This window comes from Antennarius striatus, chromosome 9, assembly GCF_040054535.1.
Source record: "Antennarius striatus isolate MH-2024 chromosome 9, ASM4005453v1, whole genome shotgun sequence".
NCBI lineage: Eukaryota > Metazoa > Chordata > Actinopteri > Lophiiformes > Antennariidae > Antennarius > Antennarius striatus.
Genome location: NC_090784.1, coordinates 21,404,624 through 21,417,157, shown reverse-complemented (window position 1 = coordinate 21,417,157; position 12,534 = coordinate 21,404,624). Strand labels below are relative to the sequence as shown.

Below are 12,534 nucleotides of genomic sequence, written 5' to 3'. Positions count from 1 at the left end.
TCCTCTGTGCCTCTTGTTACTGTGTGAAGAGTATTTGCTCGCAGTGAATTCAATCGTGGTTTTTCCAGATGCTGCCAGGTCAGGAAACTTCTGCCTCGAGGTTTTTGTCAGTAAGTCTTTGATCCGATGTCGGCGAGGAGCTTGAAAGAAATGCAGGTTCTGATCAAAGATGCGGTTCAATTCGTGTGACCCGAGTCGTGCTTGGGGCTAAAACTAAAGACATCTTGACCTCAGCTGCGTCATTCAATGTCTTTTTTTAATGTGATTTTTTTTGGTGGTTTATAGAATGGGCAACAAATCCCCAGATATTGCCCCACTAATGTAAAAAGGGAATAAATTCAACTCTAAATTGCTGATCCAACCATTTTGGTTATATGTCGTGTAAATCACTGACAGGTTTTATATTCTCCAGTGCACAGACTTGTGTTTCCTAAACATATCAAGCAAACTCGGGCTGTGGGGGCCTTCGTCACTTCTAACAGACAAATCGTGATGCATCAGACCATCTCTATACTTGAATCTCAACTGGTTGCCCTGCCTCCCGTCTCTGCCCCATCGTTCAAACTAGGTCTCCCTGTGCCATTCTTTCCATTTTTCCAGCAGTCTCTTGTGTTCTTCTGTGGCCCGGGCCCCGTGCCTGCCACCGACCAGCCACACAGAATAACCAATCCCCTGGCAGCAGGACCGGTGCCACCCCGACAGAGGATGATGGGCACTGGTGCTGGCCCAGTACTTCTGCTGGGTGAGGAGGAGGAGGAGGGGGAAACCTCGCTGACCCAATCCTTTTACTGTGAAGCTGTGGGGCTGCAGGGGAATTCAGAGTGGACAGATATGGGACAGGATGAAGGGTTTAAATGCACAAAACACATTTAGGTAGATTTACAACCAACTGTGTTCGTGATCCGTCTAAGAAATGTCCAAGCAGGGGTCTGTTCTGGCTGTGAAATGCCTCGCTTGCCTGGAGTTTATGTGTAAGTAACTCCTCACTATTCTGTCTTTCATTCCTTATTTATAGTCTTAAATTCTAGAAATGTGTCCTGCTCAGAATTAATGGTGGCTGTTTTTGCAATTATAATAATGATGCTGCAGCTCCTGCCTTTTCTCCTGATCCTGAAAAACAAGTTTCTTGTTGCCACGTTCAATGGAAAAAAACTCTGCCCTGAGGAGGGATTTCAACCTCAATGGGCGTTTTTAATTTGTTATTAGTTATTATTTGGTTATAGTTTGGTTCTGTTTGGTAAAACAGGACTATACCTGATCGGAGAATAATTACAGGATTATAGATTTCCTATTCCCACCTAAATAATCCCATCAGACCTACTTCAAGGAGCTGAAAGGCCAGGTGTCTGAGCGTCCTGCTGGAACCTGTGAGAGCTTGGCAGCCGTTCGCCATCACTGCTGCACAATTACCCTGATTCTAACCGAGCATGTCTGACAACTGGCTGCAGTTTCTGTGAACTCACTCCCCTTCCTCCCCAAAGGAGACCTTTGAGGTTTGGAGTCGCTCCCATTGAGAGGAACTGATCCTCGTCTACCAAACAATACTTGGGAAACATTTGGGAATATGACTGATGTCTTGTTTCAAACTTATAAACACACTCCTATGTTTATTGGTCTCTTACTTGCTTTGGCGCACTTTATATCCCTGCTTTGAATGGAGCATTACTGAGTCATGCTTTGGATACAAATGCATCCCTGCTTGTATAAAAATAACACTTTTGGGCGATGTCTTGTATTTCTTTTTAAATTTTTAAAATAATTTTCTTGAATATATTTTTAATTTTACATTAAATTTGTTTTTCCTACTTAGTTTTTTAAGCATGAGGTTCATATTAGGATTATTCAAAGCTTTTTACAGCCATAAATACTGATTTTAGCATTTAAAATACTTTTGAGTTTAATAGATCTGGACATTAATATAACTATTCCAATATTAGTAATCTACTTTTTAATTATGTTTAGTGTCCTGGTGCTGAAACTGAATTTCCTTTCTGATGAATCAGTAATGATCAACTTATTGAATTTAAGAAAACAGGTAATTGTCTTTCACAATCAAAAAATAAATAACCATAAATGACTAAAGAGATCAGAAATGTTGAATAATCTCTTTTGCTGTACTTCATTTATGGCTCTAACAACATATTCTCTAACATATGCTATTTAAATCTTGATTAAATATGAGAAGTTGACATGTACGATTAGAGGACTTAATGTACTTCAACTCTGGAACAAGATGTAACACCGGCAAGGCTCATCTTTGATCACATAATTTAAAGTCTAATGATGACAAAGCAAACAAACTGGAGCTCAGTGAAGCAGTGGAAGGAGCGGCGAGGCTCCGTGAACAAACCAACGTCAAGGACTTTACTGAAAATGTGGAACCAAATTATCTCCTGTGTCCTGAAAGTGTTTAAAGTCAAGCTGCTCCGTGTCTGGATGAACTCAAAACAAAACAGAAATCTGATGAGATAGAAAGCTGTGTTGACATAAGCTGGGTGTCTGACCTGTGCAGAATAAAACAGGAAGTTCTCCCTGGTTAGTTTGGACAAAGGCGTAAACATGAAGGCCTACATGAGGACTCTGAGTCAGTGAAGTCATGTGATACTACAATTACTGTAAGTGAAAGGCAACTGGAGATCGTGGAACTCGAGGACATTCAGTCACCAAGACCGTGAATCTTTTTAGCTGAGTGATGCTGAGACGCTTCCTGTATTTCACCATCATGGGTGATGGTGATCATGGGTCACTACAGCCTGTTTTAACCACACTCAACATAAATATCTCAACAGATATTTGATGGATTCCCATGATGATGTTGCAATTTCAGTGGAAAATAATCTGTCAATGTCACCAACAGATTGAAAACAGACCTAAATGCAATCAGAAGGCCCCTGGGGGGGGGGGGGGGGGCGCTTTAGGAGAAGTCAGCATCAAGACCACTTTAATGCATGGATCCAATAATGGGAAAGGACCCACAAGGATTGGGAGGAACATTCAAACAAATTTCACAGGGAGAAAAAAAAATACTCTGATGTTGTTTGTACATTTTTCTGTCCATTTGTGGTATCAGGATGTTGAGCAAACAGCCATCTGTCTTCACTCTTGGACTACGACGTCTCTACAAATGTCTGACTAGTTATTCAAGTCTGAACCGTGTTTGTATTTGTGGCCTTCAGTGGAAAAACTGGCACGATGGATAGCCATGACAGTTTCTAAACTTGTGTCCCTGTCTGGAATGGACGCTTCATCGGTCAAAAAATTCAGTTTGTGCAGTACTGCAGGAAAAGAAAGGATCATCTCTTTGGACCTTGAGAGTTAATTTAATCATCTAAATCAAATACAAAGTAGCAAGTTAGTTTAACAAATCAAGAAATGTAGAATTGCAGTAATGAATTCCAGCTGATTCAACATTGCAAACCATTTAATGTGTCTCTCAAACGTTGGAAGTTATATTTAGATGAAAATAACTCCATGTGGAAAGGATTTCCAGAATAAATTTATTAGGTGGTGATGTTACCATGGTGACTGACATCACTATTTCCCCTCCTTTATAATTAAAAATAAACCACCAAAACAAGACAGAAAGTGCTTTAGAGCATGAATAAATCACTTAAAAATGCACAAATTGTGGACTTTATCATTAATAAACTAACATTTTTTAAACTAACATATTCAGAATTGCAATACTGAAAACTAAACATCTAAAATTCCCCGTGTTTTATAGCTTAAATTACTGTTTTTACACTAAATAAACCAAGCGGAGCGCACCCCTCAGACGAACACACATGGCTCATGTTGTTGTTTCTCTCGTGGAGCCACGTGATCAGCGAGCAGCGCTTCTGATTGGCTGGCACCGGACAAGAGACAACGAGGCAGCGGATTCTCACAATTAGTAAAGCAAGGGACGAGGAAGGAGAGACATCCCGGACTGTCAGCCGCGGAGAGCTGGTCGTGTTTTCACGGAGACGAAATGTGGAAGAATTATCACCTCCGGATGCCCGAAGGTGGCGGTGAGTGGGAGAACTTTAAATAACAAGTTTTACTCGCTGTTCTTTGTTTTATTGTCCAGAAGAAGTTGTTTACTGTCGCGGGAGAAAACTCGTTTTTAAGCTAGCGCTAAAGGAATTCCACGAAAGCCGAGTGGAATGAGTGGAAGTATTCAGTCGTTCTGGGAATTAGCAGCATGTGACTGGAGTTGTTTTTTCCTTCATGGGATGTTTTGGATTTTATTTTATTATTTTTTTTCACATTGGAAAACCTGCTTTCCCAGCGAACAACTTGTTTTGGTATGTTTTACGTATATCCCAGGAAAAAAAACTTCTATTACGTCGTCTTTTTAGCTAATTATTTCCAAATTAATTCGTTAATTAGTTTAGTTGTTTGTTTGTTTGTTTTTTTCTCAGAATTTAATCGAATGCTTAAAAGCAAAAACAGCTGAATTTAGTTGTTTTTCTTCAAGGCAATTAAAAATCTGTGTTCCCATGTTGCGTTCACGTGTCAAACGGAAAACAGAGAACTGTTCTCCGTGTGTGTGTGTGTGTGTGTGTGTGTGTGTGTGTGTGTGTGTGTGTGTGTGTGTGTGTGTGTGTGTGTGTGTGTGTGTGTGTGTGTGTGTGTGTGTGTGTGTGTGTGGTTCAGGTGTGTGTTGGCGTGGGTCGTCTTGTTCAAACACATCCAGCCCTCACAGGTCATTACTGATGACTTTACAATGGAAGTTGTGCTTTCATAGAACATTTACCCCTATTGTCACATCTGCATGAAGAGATTCTGGCTTCTATAGGAATATTTATTTTTAAATTCACTCCTTTCATCTCAGGTGGGAACTGAAGATTCCTCCCACAGTCATCCATTGCTTTCTGCAAGAACACACACAAAAAAAACCCTGTATTGCACAAGCTTGAGTAATCCTTCTAGTGTGAATTGGGAGATACTTTCCAGGAAAGGAGGTGAACAAAAGGGGGGTGAGAGTTGGGGTGTGGAGGGGGGCACCTTGTAGAATAACATTCTTGAGACAGAAAACCAGAAGAGGGAAGTTACAAACCTCATCTCATGACAAGCTTTTTAGCGTGGTTTTCCTGTGTGAAGGTTTCCCCCACGTCATGTGTCTGAGATGATGGAAACCTCACGCTCAGGGAACAGGAAGGAGATGAGATGCAGAAGCAAAGATTTGTTTCTTTTTCTCCTTATAATGAGCTTGTTGAACGTGAAGATCATCTGCACCCTAAAGCTTCAGCATTCAATTTCTCTTGCTTGACAACAGTAAATGTTTTTTCAGCGCTGATGATCAAAGTCACGGCAAAATTCATTTCTTCTGCACCGACACCTAAAACTTTAGTTACATTATTATATTTCTTTTCAGATCTCTTGTCTTTTACAATGATCCTCGTGATGTTGGATGTCAACCAGGTGGATGCAGCTCATGGTGATAGATTCACTGGATGGATGTTATTTTTAGGAAACATATGGCATTGATTGACAAAAAAATGCTGTTTTCTCTTAGCTGTCAGTTTTGACTGAATCTTGTGTTTCTAAATTTCTAAATTGTCTTTGTTTTTGTGTACTGGATTAGGATTGAACTGTTTTAGGCTTGTGAGGAAAGTAAATTGATTTGCCAAGTGGATTGAGCTCTGGAATTAATAGACTCTTGAGCCTCTTTTTACACAGATTGCTCAACTTTGCAGCAACAAAGACCATTCTTTATGACACTGCCTCTCAGATACGGCTGCAGGTGTGGCCTGAGATGTTGTTTTGCAGTTTTGCATGACTTGGACCCAAAATACTCGGGAATCCTGGTGTGAGTCACAGAAAAAGCAGATGAATGTTGTTTGTCTTTAATAAATTATGTTTCAGAATTCACAAAAAAGGAACTAAAAGTACAAAAACACTTATTGCGTTCTGTTTTTCTAAGTTGAAAAGCTCTTACAATCCTGCTTCCTGCGTCTTTCTGTGCTGTGCTCATAAAAAAACCCCCAAAAAACCTATAAATGAAGATAAATAATGAGGGATCAGACCCCATGGTGGATCCATTTAGGCCCATTCTAGGCTTCCTTGTCCCACAGAAGGAGCTGCATAATGAGCCGAGGATGTCGTACATGCAGTTCTCCACCCGCGTCGATGTGGGCAACACGCTCTCTGCATAGTCTTCCTATTGTCAGCCTCTCGCCAATAGAGACGTCCATTGAGAAAGGTCACATGACGACATCACAAGGCTGTGGGGAAGAATTTGAGGAGAAACAAAAAAAGGAGTGTTAGTGTTGCTCTGAGTCTCTGCACCACTAACAGGTAACTGCTGTCAGGAGGTGAACTGGAAATGGTTTAATGGTCGCCGTCAGAGAAAACATCTGGCGTGTCATCGGACTCGTGTTACTGCACACATTAGTGAACAAACGCCTCGAGACGACGCAATTATGGTAATCATGAGGTAACTTCTCCATCGTAGCACGGATCCCCTTCAGCGTTTTGATGTATGAATGAACCATTTACCAGATAAACTCTATCTCTGTAGATTTGCATGCATAGATGTTATCATGCAAATCTCCTCAAAGGGGATAAACCCCCCCCCCAACCCTCCACCACATGATGCCAGTGGTCTGACTGTTTTTTCTGACTGCTGGAGCTTCTGTTACGGACACCAGCTGTAGTTTTCTCATTCTGACGCCTTCCAGCCACGTGATGATGATGGCTTCGTACCGATGTGCGTGCGTTACCTCACAGGGTTTCTGCACGCTCTCCCTGGCTGTCTATGCAAAAGTCTGAAAGGCCTCATTTCCATCGTGTGCAGCGTGTAACAGTCATCCTTTGGTCTCTGTACTCTGGAGGCTTTGGCTTCCACAAAGCTCACTTTGTCACAATTATCAGGCCGGGACCTGCAGCTGGGTTTGCAGTGAGTGTTGCCCCCTCACTGCTGGGGGAGACACCAGGAAGTGTTTCAACCTTTCAGGTCTGCGGGAAAATGTGTCCCAGACTCGAATGAGACGCAGGAGACGACTCTCCTGAACCCAGTCCCAAGAAACCCACGACTTCTGGATCTTTAGATGTGTGTTATTGAAGTCAATGTGTGTATTTGTGTGTCTGCAGTGTTCCCAGTGTGGCGGGGGATCGGGGCCAGCGGCGGTGTGGGGGGCGGCTGGATCCAGGGCTGGGGGCGCTGCTTGCGATGGGAGCCACTCAGCCCCGGACAGAAAGCCTGGATCCCGGTGTTTGATTACCCGGTGGAGTTTGTCCTCTCCCGCGGGGGGCGAGCCAGGCTTATAGAGGTTTGCCAGAGAGGGAGGGGGGCAATCAGGCTGCCGACAGACATGCTCAGCATCAAGCTTCCCCAGCTCTTTGACATGCATCAGGTGCCCAAGGTAAAAGACTGTTTTTTAGTGTGAACTGTTGGATATTTGTCTATTTGTGGCCTCTAGAGGTTTAAGAAATGAACACATTCACCTGGAACATCTCACTGGTCCTCAGGTGTTCAGAGAGGACTGCATCATCTCTGGTTACCGCCACCCCAAGAGCTCAGCGCTGGCTTGTGTCCTCAGCAGCTTCCAGATGAACAACGAGACCATGAACATCTGGACCCACTTCCTGCCAACGTGGTGTGTGACACAGAAAACATCTAAAGTAGAATTTTGTGAACACCCTTGAGTTAAAAATCCAGTATGCAACCCCTGGAGAAAAGAACAGGTGGTGTAAAAGCTAAGAAACAACCCCAAACGCATCATGTGAGCTGGGATTTGCGCTTCGCAGGTACTTCCTGTGGCGTTTCTGCGTCCTCTGCTCCAGCCTGAACTTCCTGACCGACAGCTACACCTGGCCGCTGCTGGTCTACATGCTGCTCATCTGCGTTTACCCCTTCACCTCCAGCTGCGCTCACACCTTCAGCAGCATGTCGGCCGCATCACGACACATCTGCTACTTCTTCGACTACGGAGCGCTCAGTCTGTACAGTCTGGGTAGGACGTTCATTCAGAACATTACGTTAAGGATGTGTCTGATATCGTCCATTTTAGTCAGCTCCGTGTTTTAAGCCTGAGGCCTGTTTAAATACACACAAAAAAAGGCACTGTTTGATTAAATTTACTTGTGTACATATTTATAGAGGCTGGCAGTTTGTGAGGGTGGAGCCGGGTGTCCGCGTTTGTGTTTCCAGGCTTTGTGTGTTTTTTTGGGCCTTCACAGCTCTTGTAGTCAGGCTGAGATGTTTTTCTCTGTTGTGATTTTATTGTCTGACTTTAATAGAAGATGATAGTTTTGGTGCTGTGTTCTTTATTTATTTGATTTTCACCTCATTCTTTTCGGTTTTCCGTTTACTTTGAGATTCTCTGAGAATGCTGGACGCCACTTGAGCCACAGTCAACATTCCTTTCTGGCCCCTCCCTGATAAATAGTTCGGGTCACGGCCTTTTCACACTCATCGCATTTAACTCACACCTGCACACCTCATGAAGACAAATAAACTGACGATTCGTTCGTGTTAAAATGTTCAAAAGTCCATTTTAGGACTTTATTACAGGACACTGGAAACAATCAGAGGAAAAGCTTTGATTAGTGGGAGGGGTCCTATTAAACACACAGTACAGTAGATGCCCCCCGTGGGGAAGATGATAATGTCTGCACTGTGGCGTTGTTGACTTCAGATCGCCACGGTTACTTTGAAAACCTTCCAAACAGTTCCGACCCATTGTTGGAACCAGAAACCATCTCAAACACTCGTAATAAGAAACGATTGTTGACAGAAAACCAAAACCTTTACAGTCAGTAGGGAACACTGGCGGCCTCTAGTGGTGACTTCAGAAATTACACCACAGCAGACTTCATTATGTCATACATGATGTAGAAATAAACTCTCATAATGCTACAAAACATTTTCATCTTTATTTATTTAGATGATTTAAAGTAAACTCCAGGACACACCTGGAGTATCCGTGACCCTCAGGTGAATTGACTGAACGTGTTCATTCTGTGCTCAGGTTGTGCTATAAGCTACGGCTACTACGTCATCCCGGACAGCTGGGTGAACAGCTGGCTGCACCAACATTTTGTCCCCATCGCCGTTGGCAACACACTGTTCTGCACTGGTCTGTCCTGCTACTCCAGGTGAGCAGCTGCAGCGTCATCAAGAAAGTAGAACTCATGTTGTTGATGACGATGGATTTCTGGACACCATAAACACGTTAATGTTTATATTTATGTAAATATGTCTCCACAGGTTCTTGGAGCTCCAGTTCCCACACAGGAGTAAAGTCTTGAGGACTGGAGCGTTCGTGCTGCCGTTCATCTTCGATACGGCTCCTCTGTTTTACCGGGTGGGTGTCAGGGGTCCTGACGACGCTTCATAGGCGTCCTCTGACCCGCCTGTCGGTTTCTGATTGTACCCGAACTCGTGTTTGTGTTCAGATCCTCGTCTGCTGCGGGGGGAGCTGCAGCCAGAGTGACGCCTTGTCCAGTCACTGTTATCACCTCCTCTTCGCCGTCCTCACCTGTTTCCTGTTTACGGCCCACATCCCGGAGAGGTTGGCCCCCGGGCGCTTCGACTACATCGGTACGTGCTGCTGGGGTGTCGACACAGGTTTGTGATTGTTTGGCTCTGTAAAAGAACATTTCTTATGTGTTTCCCTCTCTGAATCTGCCCACACAGGCCACAGCCACCAGCTCTTCCACATCAGCGCCGTGGTGGGGACCCACTTCCAGATGGAGGGGGTGATCACGGACATGATGTCCCGGCGGGCGGCGCTGGTGGCCCACGGGGCCATGCCCTCATTCCTGGGAACCATCGGGGTGCTGATTTTCAGCCTCTTCCTCAACCTGTGCATCATCTGCGTCTTCAGCGCCCCCCTGCTGTCGAAGCCCCCCCCCAGCAGCAGCAGCAGCAGCAGCAGCAGCTCCCACCAGCCCGACATGTCGACGTGCAAATGCAAGGAGCAGTGAGGAGGAGGAGGAAGACGACTTCCCGAGCGAAGATGGGCTTCAGCGCTCAGAGACAAACGTTTCCCAGCAGCCGCTGACGACCCAGACGCCTCATCAATGCCTTTGTGTGTGTTTAAGTTATTTTGAATGGTTTATTTAAAGAGGCTGTGGGTTGAATGACGCGCGCTGCTGCAAAGAAAAACGCACCCTTATAGGAGACCGTCACTGGCGGCGTTTACAGGAAATCACCAGCACCAGTTTCAAACTGGAAACGTTCTACCGTTTTTCACTCGACGACGATTAAAACGTTTGAGGCCGGAATCTCCTTCAACGGTTCTGAGGGGGGTGTTGAAAGTGTTCCTTATAACTGGACTCCTGTTGGGGGGGGGGGGTAGGTGGTCGTCAATCCCACACAATGTAACGCAGATTGCGTCCCCAGCTCTTATACATCCACCCATTGATTCCCCTACAGACTGGAATTGCTTTACGGGTCGCTGTGGTTCTGTTTCTGATTGGCTCCTTTATTATGAATCCACAATCTGCCCTCAACAGGAAGAGAGGGAAAAAAGAAGGGGTACGGCACAGCGGCCGTGATTAAAAGACAGGTACCATTTTTATAACCGTACGTAACCATGGCAACACTGTAGCGGTCTCATGCCCCCCGTGCGACTTGAGCAAATTTTTTTTGTTCTGAGCAAATGGCAGCATTTTTGTTTCGTTGTTGTTGTTCTCCCACCTCATGAAAAGAGACGCAAGAAACTGTTCAGGAGCACCAAAGTAAATGAATCGGTTTGTAGAGGAACTTTTTATGGATCTGCAGGTCTCCAGTTCGGTTAAATGTTAATCCGCTCGTGGAATTAAGAGATAAAACGGGGCATAAAATCCCTAATTTGTTAGGATTAATATAAATAATCAGGGGGTTGTGTGTGATTTAACATTTGTTTAGTAGCAGATTAAGTAAAACAAGCACATGTGGCACAAACACTCGGGTCACAAGTAGCTGGTTTGTCAAACACTTTGCTAACAAACACACACACACACACACACACGTCTCGTGGCCGTCGGCGGGGGAGCTAAAAAAGGGAACCGTAGGTGATGTCGGTGGAAGGAGACGAGATGCAGGTCCGTTTGGGACGTTGCAGTATAAGTGTGAGAGGAGGAGGATGTGTGTGCACACACACAGTCCTGCATGCGTGGGTTGGTTGTTGAAGGTGTTTTCAAGGTTAGAGTTCAGAGTTCACGTCACTTAAGAGTCAGTTTATCTCTACTCCTGCTAAGCTCTGATTGGTCGTCTTGCAGAATTCCTCCAATCGTCCCTTTTTGGTTTTTGGACTCCAGTGGTTTTTCTTTTGCCGTCTGTCTTACTGTCAGCCGTCGGGTGCCTGCTCTGCTCTCTTCTAAACAGAGTCGAGTCTTTCACACCGTGCATTGTTCTTTATTGCAGAATCCATAGGATTTCTTTTGACCATATTATTTATTTCCAGGTGAGATTCTCCAGACCGGATCGCCTTACTTTACTGAAAAGGCATTAAAGTCTTAAAAAACATTCCGGGTTACCTCTTGGTTGAAGAGATGATACAAGTTGGAATTATCAGGAAAACGGGGCTCCTTTGTTCCTTTTGTTTTATATAAAAAAGTCCAGCATATTAAACGATGTTTGTGAAATTTAAAAGATAAAGATGGAAGACGATAAAAATCTTTCTGTGAATATTCGTTAACTTTTTAATGAGTGTTTTATATGGCGTTCCTTTTGATATTACTGTCTACTTGTCAAAACAACAAACTACTCTCTAAATGTTAATGCACTAATGTGATCTGTGTATAAGTTGTAATTTGCTACTACTAGGTTTGATAATAAATTAATCCTTTTATAAATGGATTTATTGTCATGCGAATGATTTCTAGTATCTTGAAACAAGCTTTCATTTAAAAAAAATGCAGTAAAATATAGCATTCCTATTTTCTTTTTTTATTTGAGATGAATGGATGAAGAACTCAATTTAAGTGTGACTATTTTAACGCTGGTCTGAGCAGTGCGCGTCAGTGACCAACAGGGGGCAGAACAGTCCAACAAGACGCCCCACGGGTCCCAGGGTTTTGATCCGGTTTATTCACTGCAGCTGGAAGATTGCACCAATGTGTGAATCCCAACAGTTTCATCAGCAGGTATGTCACTCCTGCACACAAAAAAAGAAAAGAAAAAAGGTTTGTCAAACAAGAAAAAGGTGGTCTAATATGAAACCTTTTTAAGTTCCGTTGTCTTGTTTCGGACAGCCTTGAAGCCGGGGGTCAATATCCTGAGTTAAAACTCAAAAATAAAACATGTTACTGAAAAAATATCGGGAAAAACCACTGAAATGATCTCAAATTTTAAAAGCAGAAGCCTCATGATTCGTTTGAAGGCTACAGCTGCGTAGAGAGACGCACAAACCGGAGCGCACACGTTACAGATTCCTTTAACTTAAAGTTGGAACATCTCTGAATCGTCTTGCCTCCCAGTTATCGGTTCTAATGCTTTACGGGACGGGTCATAAAGTGTGCAGAGTGGTTTATTATTGGCATCAGACACAGACCAAAAATGAATTGCCAAGAAATAATTACCATTTAAAAAAAAAAAAATCAATACTCCTCATGAATGCA

The 12,534-nt window shown here is 43.7% G+C and overlaps 1 protein-coding gene across 1 annotated transcript; it reads left to right on the top strand.

Annotated features, from left to right (window-relative positions):
* The first annotated feature begins 130 nt into the window (after nucleotides 1–130).
* paqr6 (progestin and adipoQ receptor family member VI) lies at nucleotides 131–11,773 on the top strand. Its single transcript, XM_068324735.1, has 8 exons — nucleotides 131–971; nucleotides 7,078–7,349; nucleotides 7,456–7,583; nucleotides 7,735–7,940; nucleotides 8,958–9,084; nucleotides 9,197–9,293; nucleotides 9,385–9,529; nucleotides 9,626–11,773. Exons 1-8 carry the CDS (start codon nucleotides 914–916, stop codon nucleotides 9,913–9,915), a joined length of 1,323 nt encoding a protein of 440 aa, XP_068180836.1. The 5' UTR covers nucleotides 131–913; the 3' UTR covers nucleotides 9,916–11,773.
* Nucleotides 11,774–12,534: the final 761 nt, after the last annotated feature.

Excerpts from the sequence above, each read along its gene's own strand:
- paqr6 (XM_068324735.1), top strand. The coding sequence starts at position 914 with ATGTCCAAGCAGGGGTCTGTTCTGGCTGTGAAATGCCTCGCTTGCCTG. Across the intron at positions 9,085-9,196 it reads GGTCTGTCCTGCTACTCCAG|GTTCTTGGAGCTCCAGTTCC; the intron begins GTGAGCAGCTGC and ends ATGTCTCCACAG. Across the intron at positions 9,530-9,625 it reads CGGGCGCTTCGACTACATCG|GCCACAGCCACCAGCTCTTC; the intron begins GTACGTGCTGCT and ends CTGCCCACACAG.